This window comes from Sminthopsis crassicaudata, chromosome 1, assembly GCF_048593235.1.
Source record: "Sminthopsis crassicaudata isolate SCR6 chromosome 1, ASM4859323v1, whole genome shotgun sequence".
NCBI lineage: Eukaryota > Metazoa > Chordata > Mammalia > Dasyuromorphia > Dasyuridae > Sminthopsis > Sminthopsis crassicaudata.
In genome coordinates, this window is record NC_133617.1 from 695,954,977 (window position 1) to 695,969,166 (window position 14,190).

A 14,190-nucleotide genomic window follows, 5' to 3' on the forward strand; every position below is an offset into this window, starting at 1 on the left:
TTCTCCCTCTTCCTAATAATCACATGATAGTACATTTTTTACAGACTTGACTCCAATTTTTGTATAGGCAGTCTACATACCTTGCTGAAAACTGCATTATTGCAAATTGTCAAAATTCAAAAGAATATTAAAGTGAAATACGGCAAAATAGTGACCTCTGCATGGAAGAATATTACATTCAGTACTTCTGTTATTTTCATAGAATATATTCTAAACTGAACAGCTTTAAACCTGCTTTCAAAAAAAAAAAAAAAAAAGATGACCTCATAAGAGCATAAATTATTATTTGAAGTGATGCAGATATCAGCCTTTTACCCCTCCCCCAATTACATCACACAGGCCAAAGGCCACTGATTGGGGAATTGAGGGAGAGGAGGAAGACACCGGGAAAGTGGTTTTAGGGAAACCTTAGAGATAATAGTATTCTGTGACTTTTAAATTTAATTAAGTTACTAACCGAAAGCATGCAGTCATACCCTAATAAGCTGCTGCAGTTTTCTCACTGGCCTATATTATTCCCATCTTTCTTTTTGTAGGTAAAACTGTACTTTAATCTACCAACTGCCTCAGTCACAACCAATTTAGGCTACAATTATTTAAATGGGGAGTTTTAGGACCCTCTGACCGGATGTGCCTTAGTTTAAAGTGCCCTCTAGTTTAGGCCATGTGGTTAACATGTGGAGACATGGCTATATTTTATACAAAATATAATCTCAATTTGGATGATCATCTAGTTCCAAAATCATTTGTGACCGGATATGGAGACATACATTTTTAAATTCTTGTAAAATCCAACATTGAAAAACCAGCTTACAATAAAAATAATTTTCTAAAGCACAAATGCTTTGAATAGATTAGAAAGATCCAGCAAAAACCGGTGCGTTTTAGGGTTGTTAGTTGTTTAAACTTGTTTAAAGAACTTGACTACATGTTAAAAAAAAAAAAAAAAAAGGCAGCGCCTTATGTCAATAAAGACAAGTAAATCATTTGCTTCAGATAACCCCAAGGCCCCAAGGAAGTTCCCACAAAGACTACCGGGGGAACCAAACTTCCCAAGGCACAGGCCTCGCCACGAGGCGCCCCCAAGCGAGGCGGCCAGGGCCCATCGAGGCACATGGCTCCGGCTGGGGGCCCTCCGCTCCGAGCACATGGCCGGCGCCGAGCCTCCACCCCTCCCCCCAACCAGGACACCTTCCCGCCGCCACATGGCCCCTTTCCCGCATGTTCCCGTGGGCTCATCGCCACATCAACCAGGCGGCCCTCCTCCCTTCCCTCCCTCCCCCCAGGGCCGCGAGCTCCAGAGGCTTCGCCGCAACCGGCCTTTCTATCGTCTGCGACCCCGCGCTCCGGCGGCCTAGAAGCGCGGGGCCTGCGCCCGGCCCTAACGGGCCGAAGGGCGAAGGTTGCCCTTGCGCCGCCGTAGGCGCGAGGCCGGGGTCGAGGAGACGGGCAGCGGCGGGCGGAGGCGGCTGCGGGGCTTCCCGCCTGACGCAGCAGCGGCGTTGGGCCAGAGCTCGGCCGCCATCGCAGCCGCCTCAGCACCCCCCCCCCCACCCGCCGCAGCCGCTTCCCTGCTGGCTGGCCTCGGGGCGCCCGCCCGGGCCCGGGCCCCGGCCCTGCCCGACCTCCGCCCCGCTCCCCTTAGCCAGGCGGGCGGTTACCTAAGACGTCGGAGAGGGCCCGCGGCGGAAGCGGGGTCGGACGCTTCAGTTTCCGAGAAGAGTAGAGGGACGGCAGCGGCTGTAGCGGCTGTTTATTTTCGGGGTCCTAGCCTGCGCCACACGCGGATCTGCACACGGCCCCACACACGCCGTTGCGCACGGCCCCTCCGCCTCGCCCACGCGGCCAATCAGCACCCGGATTCCGGAGGCCCAATCAGCGCCGTCCGAAGGGAAAGGAGACTCCCCCCCCCTCCAACGCCTTCTTCCACCTCAGCTCGCCCCTCCCCTCTCTCTTTCCCGCCTTCCCCTCTGCCCCCTCCCCTCCCGCTACAACCTCCAGTCCCTCGCTCAATCAGTTCCCATTTCAGGAGCGGCTGTGGCGTGGCCGTGTGTGGAGACCCAGCCTCGCCCCGGGGGTCCGCTGTGCCCTGCGGCCCGCCCTCCCTTCCCGGTGGTCGGTCCTTCCTCGCCAGGGCCCGGGAGGGAGCCCAGGCCCCTCGCTCCCCAGCCTGGTTTGGCGGTCGCTGTGGGGCGGGTCTGCGGAGGCGATGCGCACATCACCGCCTCGGTCATAGACTGCGCCCGCGGCCTGAGCTCCCTGCGCACCGCTGGGCGCGGGCACGGCCGGCGCGTGTCACAGTGCGGCTCTATGAGCGCGCTTCCCCCCACCCCCCCCCACCCCGTAACGGCCCCTCGAGGCGGGTCCCGCCTGCAGCCGCCGGGCTCAGCCCGGGGGGAGTCCACGAGGCCTGGCTGTCCGAACAAACCCGGGGCATGCGCCCCTCGCGCCTGTTTTAAACACTTTGGACCCTCTAGCCGCTCGGGACACTGGCGACCAACCGCTGTCCGGCAGCTAGGCCAAGCGAGGCCCTTCCCTGAAAGGATAGAGAGCAGTAGGCAGGAGGAATCCCTCCCCGGGAGCCCATCTCCTGAGAGGTCTCGGAGAGGCTTTTTGGTAGCCGAAGCACCGCCATTCTCACTCAAAGGCACTTTTACCCCATGCTGACTTTTTGAAACCATTTTTCTAAATAGGCAGTAAACGTGTTACACTGAAAAGCAATTACTGGGGGAACAATTAACTGCTGTTAAACGCTGCCTCCACCCCCAAGACCTATGATTTCGTGGGTATAGGATTGAGTGAAAGAAAAGGCATTTCTCGGGTGCCCTGCTAAACCCTGGGGACACTGGTGCAAGCAAGGCGGCACCATGAGACCTTGTGTGCTTGCTTTCAAGAAGCTTATGTTCTGAAATCATAAATAAATTGGAGGAACATGGGATGGTTTACCTCTCAGACTTGTGGAGGAGGAAGAAGTTTGTGTCCAAGGGAGAACTAGAGACCATTATTGATCACAAAATAGAACATTTTGATTACACCAAATTAAAAAGTTTCTACACAAACAAAACTAATGCAAACAAGATTAGAAGGGAAGTAACAAATTGGGAAAACATTTTTACAGTTAAAGGTTCTGATAAAGGCCTCATCTCCAAAATATACAGAGAATTGACTTTAATTTATAAGAAATCAAGCCATTCTCCAATTGATAAATGGTCAAAGGATATGAACAGACAATTTTCAGATGATGAAATTAAAACTATTTCCACTCATATGAAAGAGTGTTCCAAATCACTATTGATCAGAGAAATGCAAATTAAGACAACTCTGAGGTATCATTACACACCTGTCAGATTGGCTAAGATGACAGGAACAAATAACGATGAATGTTGGAGGGGCTGTGGGAAAACTGGGACACTGATGCATTGTTGGTGGAGTTGTGAAAGAATCCAACCATTCTGGAGAGCAATCTGGAATTATGCCCAAAAAGTTATCAAAATGTGCATACCCTTTGACCCAGCCATACTACTACTGGGCTTATACCCCAAGGAACTACTAGAGAAGGGAAAGGGTCCTGTATGTGCCAAAATGTTTGTGGCAGCCCTTTTCATAGTGGCTAGAAGCTGGAAGATGAATGGATGTCCATCAATTGGAGAATGGTTGGGTAAACTATGGTATATGAATGTTATGGAATATTATTGTTCTATAAGAAATGACCAACAGGAGAAATACAGAGAGGCTTGGAGAGACTTACATCAACTGATGCTGAGTGAAACGAGCAGAACTAGGGGATCATTATACACTTCAACAATGATACTGTACGAGGATGTATGCTGATGGAAGTGGATTTCTTCAACATAGAGAAGAACTAATCCAATTTCAATTGATTAATGATGGACAGAACCAGCTACATCCAGAAAAGGAACACTGGGAAATGAATGTAAACTGTTATTTTTACCTTCTGAATCCAATTCTTCCTGTGCAACAAAAAATTCAGTTCTACACACATATATTGTATCTAAATTATACTGTAATATATTTAACATATATAAGACTGCTTGCCATCTGGGGGAGGGGGTTGGGGGAGGAAGGGAAAAAATCTGAATAGAAGTAAGTGCAAGGGATAATGTTGTAAAAAATTACCCATGCATATGTACTGTCAAAAAATGTTATAATTATAAAATAAAATAAAAAATTAAAAAAAAAAAAAAAAAAAAAAAAAAAAAAAAAAAAAAAAGAAGCTTATGTTCTAAACGGGGGAAACCCAGGGGAGTGGGCACATCCTCGAGCACTTGAAGCCCCCTCTAAGGGATTCATTCGCCTTTGCCCCTCCTTTCTGAAAAGTCCCACCCATATCACAGAGGATGTTTTTGATATGTGGGTGAATTAGATTTAAATGTGGCAGAGTTGCACAAAGTTGTCCAGAGTTATGGAAAGTCCAGTGGCAGGACAGGCTAGACAGAAGTCCAGGGGAGGCAGCCCCTTGGCTTCTGCCATTTCCGACTAAGCTTTAAGCGCTTCAGTTGCATTCGTGGTTCTTGGAACAGATTGTTCTCCTCGGTCCAATCCAACTGGGGAGGCCTTGCCAGGCTGTCAACAACCAGGTTAAGGCCTGTCAGTTACTCTAACTAGTTTAGCATTTACAGAAAACATATGATTAGAGTGATCAGATGAGAACAAGGTGACAGGTAACCAAAGATGGAGAGTCAGCCCTCCTATCAAGAGTAGTCCTAGACCATCCCATACACTCTAGAGGGAAGTCCGGAAGAAGGTTCATTGGAAGCTGTTTTGTCATATCCATGACACTTACCCATTACTGTTCTCAGAGCTAGAATTAAAAGGGAGAAAGGCTCCTATCAGGTACTTGACTTGGAGTTTGGTGGTGGTGGGCTTGCCACACTCTTGGATGAGTTAAGTTCTTAATTGAGGCCTTAGAGAGGAACAAGCCTTAAGACATTTAAATGACCTATAACTTTCAGAAACTTATGCCAATACAAATTGACAACTACTTTATATTTTTAGTCCGAGATAGGTGAAGGAAAAATTGAGAAATGATTTCCCTTGAATCATTGTCCTCAATAACATTTAATAGGTCCTTAGGTCCCTCACTACCAGGCTCAGCCTCTCTATTCACTAAAAACCATGCTACTGCTTCTCCATGGAAATACAACAAAGACATTAATTTAGTTCCCATTTTTTTAGTCATATTAAAGACAAGCATTATTTATGTATATCTGATATTTGCCTATTAAAATACAACAATATGTAAATAATACTTTTTTATTCATATGGTCTTATTTTCAAGGAACTTACATAGCTTTTTAGATTTTCTTTCCTCTCGCTTTATTTTTTATTAATCTTGTAACAAACAATACCCTGAGATGGGTAGGAAATAATTTTTACTACTGTCTTTTCCAGATGAGAACTTAAAGTGAAATTGTGAGCTGCCTAGGACCTCACAATATAATAATTTATATTTAAATAGCTACAGTTTGTGAAGCTCTTTCCTTACAAAGCCAAATGTAATTATCCACTTTTCACAGGAGAACAACCGAGTTAAGTTGGGAAAACTCCAATTAATTGACTTGCCCCATACAACTAGAAAGTGCTTGGAGAAACCCAAGTAGAGGAATTCAGGCAGAACATGGATAGGAGTTACAGGGCAGAAATTATATCTTAGTAAGTCCCCATCTGTATTGTTGAGGTCCCACAGTGGAAATCATAGCTCCATTCATTATAGGATCAAAATGAATATTATATGTTATAAAGGGCAAATTCGCTTATTAACCCTTCCCTGATTCAGTCCCTGGTAAACATTACTAAGAGGTTAACAAATGTACATCTGTTGAATTACCGTCAGTATAAATCTCTTTAGTCACTAAAACACTTCATAGTACCATAGGAACTCCAACTTTCAACAGGGAAATGCAATTAATATATCTGTGGGGGTTTGGGTTTTTTTTTTTTTGAAGCCTTATGTTTTAATAGGCTTAATAGGTTAAACTCCAAATCAGGAACTCATATTTTAAAGACCTAGTTCTTTAACTTATATATTAATTTGATAAAGCGACATTGTGCAAAAATGGTAAGCTATGAGTATAAGAAATTAATTTAAAATATTAAATAACAATGTAGAGATTTCAGTTAGACCTCAATGTTCTTAATCTAGCAATAAATACTTTATAAATAACTGAAAATTGGTTACATATTCTCACATTTCCTCTTTTAAAAATGAGATACAGTATAATGAAAATGGTATTCCTTCTAGTTTTATAAAGAAGCTTGAGCTAAGAAATTACCAAAAAAGTTAAATAGTGGAATAATGATAATTACTCTAACTTCAATGTATACCTACCTGTGGAGAAGGGAGGGTTATTTTTAAAAGGACTAAAATCCATATTTTATCTGTGATAACTAAAGGTACTTACAGGATTTGAAAACTCTTACAGGTAATCTGTTCTAACATCCTTATTTTTACAAATGGTGAAACAAAGATTTAGCATGTTTTAAATACTTTATCCAAGGTCACACAGCTAGTAAGAGGCAGGACAAGACCTAGAACTAAGGTCTTCTAAATTCTTCAGGTTACTCAAAATACTATCCAATGTACCATGCTAGACACATCTCTATAATATAGTTTGAAATGCTGAGTGTTTTTCTTTAAACTTCTTTTTCTACCACTAAATACAATTCAAATGTAGTAAATATTTTAAAATCACTTTTCTAGTATCCTTACACTGATGTTCAATGTTAAATTTTAATTGGGTCAAATGAAAAATAAAAATCAGTCAAATTTTTATGACTGCATTAGAGTTCTTTAAGATTATTCACATTATTTTACTGGAATGTCCAGCAGATTACCATTCAATCTACATAGGTATAAAATATATTTTCCTATATTTCTACTGTGGTATCATAAAGATCAATGAGTTAATTATCATAGAGTACTACTAGATGAATCAGTTTAATTGCATATTCTTATATGGTGACATTAAAATACTCTTAGAATAATTTTCTTGGCATAAACAGTTCATGAGAGAAACCCTACATATGGTAGATTTTAAGAATGTGTAGACAAGGTTTTTAAAAAATGACCTACTTAGGTTTATAAATAAGTTACTTGTTCAAACTAGTTCACTTCCCAATTCTTATCAAGATGTCTCTGTCAAGATTAGGGGGTCACCAATTTCATCAAAAAGAATTAAGGGTTTTCATGTCTTATCAGGGAGACTAAAATGAAACAAATATAGGATAAATTATGATCTAATTTAATTATATTAATTATATTGGTAGTCTGTATAAAGTCTAAAGAGGAGTTTTTAAAGTCTTGAAAAAGAAGAGACAAAAAGTAAGATTTTGTCAGGATGTTTCCAACACAGTCTAGGATAGAGGGTCCTTCACTTTAATGTCCTGAAAAATAGAAAAAGGCAATTCCTGAAACAACCATAGATAATTGGAAATATCCCTTAAGACTATCCAACTACGTCTGTTTTAATTCTGTATTCATTAAATAATTTTCTGATCTGTCATTTGGTGTCCTGGATGGATATCATTAGCAGAAAAATATTCTTTGTTCAAATGAATGGTAATATAATCATATCTGGTATATTGAATAGGTACCCTGGCTTATACATTTAATTAGGACCAAGCCATGGTCCTCATCAGGTATAAACCATGTCTTGCTATTTCATTGCTACGTGCTTCCATGTAGCAAATAATATTCTCCCATAATAATTTTATTTCACTGAGTACCATTTTGGAAGATTCAAATTATTTTCTGGGATTTTGAAGTGTTGTTTGTTTTTTTTTTTTCAAGTTTAGTTTAAAGTTTGAGAAGATTTCTCACATTTGGATTTATATAATCAACAAATGGCCTTAGAACTGATTTATTTCTGTGATGGTTTTCTTTAGTGAAATAATAATGTCACAACCTAGAAGTCCAAACAGCCCACCTAAAAACTCTGTAGACCCAATCCTATAGTGTAGGACCTTCAATGAAACTTGTTTGTGACTTATCATCTAGATAAAATGCACTATAATTACTAGTTCCTATTCTGGGGGATAGGAAGACAGTTTATCCATGAATATTCTTTTAAAAAATGTTTCTAACATTTCCATTTAATACAACATTCAGATCCTTAATGCAGCACAGTATTTGTGTACTGAAACTGGACAATCATCTTCATGTAAACTACTTCACAAACTTTGCATTTCTAAAGTTTGGCTAAGTGGTATTTAAGGTATTATCTGTCATCACTAAGTCTCAGGAAAACTGGTTTTTTGGGTAGTGTCATATGTTACCTTCAAAGAGAATAGCTTCTTGTTGGCCAAAGCCAGTGCTGCTTTCTGAGAATCTTCAGACTTTACTTTTTTAGCCGTTCTTTCTCCTATTTTTTTTTTCCTCTGACTAGGGAGGAAACGAAATTTCCTCAGTCCTGAAGGGAAAAAAAAAATGTTTAATGTATGAGCTGGCATTGGATGCTTAATGATTGCTACAGTCAACACCCTCCTTCAAAGGCTGAGTCATCTTTGCAAGATCTGCACTGTGAGATTCCCTGATGTGGTGCAATATTTATGGAGAAATAGTCTATGTATTTGCTAAAGCTGTGGTTAAAATATAATATTTACTATTATTTTGATAAGGTATTTCATAAAACAATCACTCATCAAAATAAACTATCGTAAATGGATTTTTAACACCACTGTGCTTGCTGACAGGAATACTATACATCAGTATGTTCTTTCTGTATGTAAAATAATCATCAGATTTAATGTAGCAATGATTTATCCCAAGTCATAAGAAAAATAGGAAGGCAAAGATTAAGACTTCTAAGATATTCATGGTATTAAAAGAAATGCCAATTACCATTTAAGGTTATCTTTATAGGTATTTTGTTTTTACCTTTTTTTTTTTTTTTAAAGCTTTGGTCAGACTCAGCAAACTGACAAAGAAGCTAAAAAACAGGCTAATATTGATGGACTATGGGAACGTAGACATACCCATACACAATTGGTGGAGCTGTGCTAGGAAACCATTTAGAATCATTCAAGAAAAGTAATTAAACTGCCAAGAAGATAAAAGAAAATGTCTTCCCTCCCCCCTCCTCCTCCTTTTTAGAAGTGGGAGGACCTTGCAGATGAAATACAGAATTTACTGTCAAGACCAGCCATTGGGGACACAATCCTTGGAGCATGCTCAGATTAGCCTTTCCCATTGAATTATGCAGAACCTGAGCAATATTTCTAGCTTCAATCCAAAAGAGAGGCGTGGGGAAGCCTTTCCTGGCTGTAAGTGCTTCATGGCAACCTGGGACTTTGTTGGTTGGTCCGAGGAACAGAACTGTTTCCATATCATAGTGATGAGCATATGATCTCTTTCTCTCTTCCTAAGGTTTCTGAAGGAACTACTGCATTGGGAGAGGGGCATCTGACCTCTTTTTCTTCCTATCCAGCTACTGCATGAACCTGCCTATTTCCTTTATATTTATTCCTCTCTCTGGATCTTAGGTGAATGAGTCTGTGGTAAGAGAATTAACCAGTTCTGGCCCTATGGCCTTCAGAAGGGTCATCAGGAATTCCTTTAACAACTAGTCAATAGGAGAAATCCCTGGTGCCAAGGGACAGTGCCCCCAGCAAGCAGCCGGCTGAGCTGGGCTGAGCTGGGCAATGACTCCTCACTGCAGGTTGGGCAGGAGGAAAGTGCTGAGGGGGCCAGAAATTTCCAAGTGTACCACAGCCTCGGCCATTCTTTGCACTTAAAATGCTACTTTCCCTGGAGACCTTCCCAGTAGAATACACTTCTACCTTGAAAGGAAGTTTGTGATTTTCGATCACCACCCTGCTGCTTGGTTTCCCTGCCCAAGTCTTGACCCACTCTAGTCCATCATTCCCTCAGTTGTCAAAGGGATCTCGTTACACCCCCTACTCGGTAAATGCCAATGACTCCCCATCACTTCTAGGTTCAAAACTACAATTTTGTTTGGCATTCAAAGCCATCATTGAGCCATCAGGGGTCACCTCAACAACTGGGGTCAGTAAGACAAATCACTGGAGCCAACAATGCAGCAGCAAAAAGACTCAGCCCAGCAAACTTGAGTCAAAAGCATGTACCCAGAAAGGACCCAGCTCAGCCGAGTAAGGGAATGACTTGGAGCAATGCCCAAAGCAAACTTAGTAGGGAGGCTAAGAAGGGGAGAAAATAACCTCCAGGGTCAGATGCCTACAGGTCAGCCAGCCCAATAGCCAGGACCTTCAGAAACTGCTCCCTTCCAGGCACTTTACAACCACTTGGCTTCCTGCCCACATGCTCTGCCACTCCCCTCCAGACTCTGGGCATTTCCACTCACTGTCCCCCACACCTGGAAATCTCTCCCTCCTCATCTGTACTTTTCTGGTTTCATTGAAGTTCCGGTGAAAATCTCACCTACGGGAGGCCTTTCCCGAGCTACCTTAATTCCAGTGCCTGCCATATGTTGATTATTTCCAATTTATCTTGTGTAAATAGTTTGTACAGAGTGTATGTTGTCTCTTCCTTTAGACTATGAACTCCTTGACAATCTTACTTTTTCTTTGTATCCCCAGCATTTGGCAAAGAGCTCGGTCTGTGACTAATAAATTTTTATTGAGTAAGTGACTGATGTCAACTATATGATTGATATTGGATAAAACATCCCAGTTTGAAGATCATAAGAGAGAGTTTTACAGGTACCAGCCTTTCAGGGTTACCTTATCATAGACCCTGGAGGGAAGAAGTAGTCAGCTGATCTCTGGGGACCTGGCTGCCAGTGTGAACAGAAGCAGAGGGCATCTGGTTCATGTGTTGGTTAGTTTTGCTGAAGTGTTTTTCCCCTCTTCTAAAAAATTCTTTGTCATAAAGTTAATCTCTTAGGATGGAGAGCAGTGGTATTCAAACAAAAGATGATTAATGATTTTTAAAGAAGTGATTAGACTTTTCATACTCTTTGATTCCAGTCCTGAGAAATCAAAAACAAAAAAGAAATAAAAAATATAAAGTTCCAGTATTTTCCAACACAATCATAACAGCATTTTTTGTGATAGTAAAGAACTGGAAACTAAGTATTCAGTAATTACAGAATGAATAATATTAATGTAAAGGAATATTAAGATTCAGCAAAAATTACATTTATTAAATATTAAGTCAAAGAAACATGGGAGGAGTTGTATGAATTGATGCAGTGTGAATAAATAGAACTAAAAGAACAATATATGCAAAAACAAATAATCAAAACACTAAAAGGAATCTGGACCTTGAGTAATTGTCATCTTTTTTATGAGAATAATAAAGCAAAGTGGTAGAGAAGACTGGGAAGAGTTGAGTTTGCAAAATGATACATATATTTTTCTGTCTCGTTTTGCTCAGCCATTTTTTCTTTTATTACAAGGGAAGATTCAAACCAGAGTAGATATAGGTCTTATGATCAGAAATGACTGTGACATCAATAAAACTTATTTTTAAAAAAAGTTCAGTATTTTCAGCTTCTTTGGGTCTTTTAATTTCATTTAGTTTTCTTTTCATAGTCATTTATGTTATACATTTGCATGTGATTAGACTAGACACTTTTATTTTTTCTATTACATTGAAGATTATTTGCAAGTGGAACAAGTACTTTTTTCTTTTATGCTTATTTTAATGTTTCAGACAAGAGGAAATTTGAACTGATTATGAGAAAATATACATGAAATGTTCTCATATTATAAAAATTAAGAAAAACGCCTTTGACAAAATATACTACTTATCATTCAGCATTGTACTAGAATTGCTAGCTATAGCAATAAGACAAGAAAAACAAATTGAAGGAATGAAAATAGGCAATGAAGAAACAAAACTATCATTCTTTGCAGATGATATGATGGTATACTTATAGAATCAACTATAAAACTGTTTGAAACAATTAACAACTTCAGCAAAGTTTTAGGACAATAAGTCCATATAATTCATGAACATTTCTATATATTATCAGCAAAACCCAGCAGGAAAAGATAGAGAAATTCCATTTAAGATGACTGCAGTCAATATAAAATATTTGGGAGTCTATCTGCCAAGACAAATGCATGTATTATATGAATACAATTACAAAACACTTTTCATGTAAATAAATACAGATCCAAACAACTGAAGAAAAATCTATTGCTCACGGGTAAACTAAGCCAATATCATAAAAATGACAATTCTTTGTAAGTTAATTTGTTAGCATTACAAGGTTAGGATTGTTATTTGTTAGGATTTTGTTATTTGTTATTTGTTAGGATTACTCAGATTAACTTGACAGTTCTCTGGCTCAGACCTTTGGTTGGGGCCTTTAAAGGGTGTTTACACATTAGGAATTCTAAGAGGAGCAAGTTCATTGGTGGAAGTATTTCCCCAAGCCCCATTGAGTTCTCACATGCCTATTCTCTGGGAGGATAAAAGAAGGGCAGCATTGGGTCTGAGAGAATCGACTCTGGGATAGAGTTGTGATGCCAGGCAGGCTGAAAGGAGACCAGTCTGATTTGGGGAACGACAAGAGCTGGAGGAGATTCAGACCTCCCAAGAAACCTGCGCACAGAGGAAAAGATTTTACAGATCTCCTCCCAGAAAAGGATTATAATTGAGCAGATGACCAGACCCTCACAATTCAAGAACTTTACATTAATTTACTTATTCAGTGTCAATACTAATCAAACGAAGAATTATTTGGTACAGATAAAGAAAACAGTAACAAAATTCATCTGGAAGAACAAAAGGTCAAGAATATCAAGGAAATCAATTTTAAAAATGTTCAGGAAGGCAGCCTACTAATTGCAGAATTCACATTATAGCACAAAGTGGCAATCAACTAAAAACATTCTGGTACTGGCTCTAAAAAGAGTAGTAGATCTGTGGAATACATTAGGTATATAATACTGAAAGAAACTAGGCATAAACCAACATTTCACGATGTTTACCAAGGTAAGGTCAAAATGGATATAGACATAGAGTGCTATCATATATCCAAATTAGAGGAGCACGGAAAAATGTAACTCAGATCTATGGATAGAGATGAGGTTATAACAAAAAAAAAGACAGAAGGGATTACATGAAGTAAAATGGAAAATTTTGACTACATTTAATTAAAAGGCTTTTTCACTAACAAAAGAAAAGTAGTCAAAATTAGAAGGAAAACAGGAAATGGGGAGGGGGTGATTTTGCAATAGGTTTTTCTGATAAAGGTCTCATTTCTCAATTGTATAGGGAACTGAGCCAAATTTATAAAAATAAGAAATATTTCCCATTTGATAAATGGTAAAAAAGGATATAAACAAGTACTTTTCAGAAGAAGAAATCAAAACTATTAATAATCACATGAAAAAATTCTCTAAATCTCTACTGATGAGAGAAATGCTCATTAAAACAACTCTTAAGATACCATCTCATACCTATATCAGTCCTATCAAACTGGCTAGCATGGCAAAAAAAAGAGTGGTTATAGAAAAATTGGGACACTAATTCATTATTGATGGAGTTGTGAACTAGTTCAGTAATTCTAGAGAACAATTTGGAATCAAGCCCAAAGAGCTGTAAAACTGTGTATACCCTTTGATCCTTCAATACCACTACTGGGTTTGTATCCCAAAGAGATCAAAGAAAGGGAACAGGACTTATTTGTACAAAAATATTTATAACAGTTATTTCTATTGCCAAAGAATTGGAAATTGAAGGAATGCCAATCAATTAGGGAATGGCTAAACAAGTTGGGTTACATGATAGAATTATTATTGTACTGTAAAAATGAACAGGATGGTTTCAAGGAAAACTTAAATGAACTAATGCAAAGTAAAGTGAGCTGAGCAGAACCAGAAAAACATTGTACATGGTAACAGCAATAAGGTAAGGATGGTCAACTATGAGAGATAGCTACTCTGATCAAGAAAATGATCCAAGGTAAATCCAAAGGTTCTGTAATGGGGGAAAAAAACAAAACAAAACAAAACAAAAAAAAAAAAAAAAAAAAAAACTATCCAGAGAACTGATGAACTCAAATTTTTTTTTTTTCTTATAGCTTTTTATTTACCAGATATATACATGGGTAATTTTTCAGCATTGACAATTGCAAAACCTTTTGTTCCAATTTTTCCCTTTCTTCCCCTCCCCCCTTCCCCAGATAGCAGGTTGACCAATACATGTTAAATATGTTAAAGTATTTGTTAAATACAATA

General features: G+C 39.4%; 2 protein-coding genes across 23 annotated transcripts in view; one reads left to right on the top strand and one right to left on the bottom strand.

Moving 5' to 3' along the window:
• Positions 1–14,190, bottom strand: part of CNBP (CCHC-type zinc finger nucleic acid binding protein) — an 82,619-nt gene that overhangs the window by 11,632 nt on the left and 56,797 nt on the right. For 5 of the 22 annotated variants that reach the window (XM_074283729.1, XM_074283722.1, XM_074283732.1 and 2 more), the window contains exon 1: positions 1,662–2,177. The gene's annotated coding sequence lies outside the window, so the exon portion shown is untranslated. Of the gene's footprint in view, positions 1–1,661; positions 2,246–8,295; positions 8,430–10,719; positions 10,968–14,190 lie in introns of those variants that run through there. The other 17 variants (XM_074283736.1, XM_074283726.1, XM_074283714.1 and 14 more) reach the window with 10 other exon arrangements.
• LOC141551322 (uncharacterized) lies at positions 1,149–5,267 on the top strand. Its single transcript, XM_074282839.1, has 3 exons — positions 1,149–1,329; positions 1,396–2,902; positions 4,236–5,267. Exons 1-2 carry the CDS (start codon positions 1,149–1,151, stop codon positions 2,457–2,459), a joined length of 1,245 nt encoding a protein of 414 aa, XP_074138940.1. The 3' UTR covers positions 2,460–2,902; positions 4,236–5,267.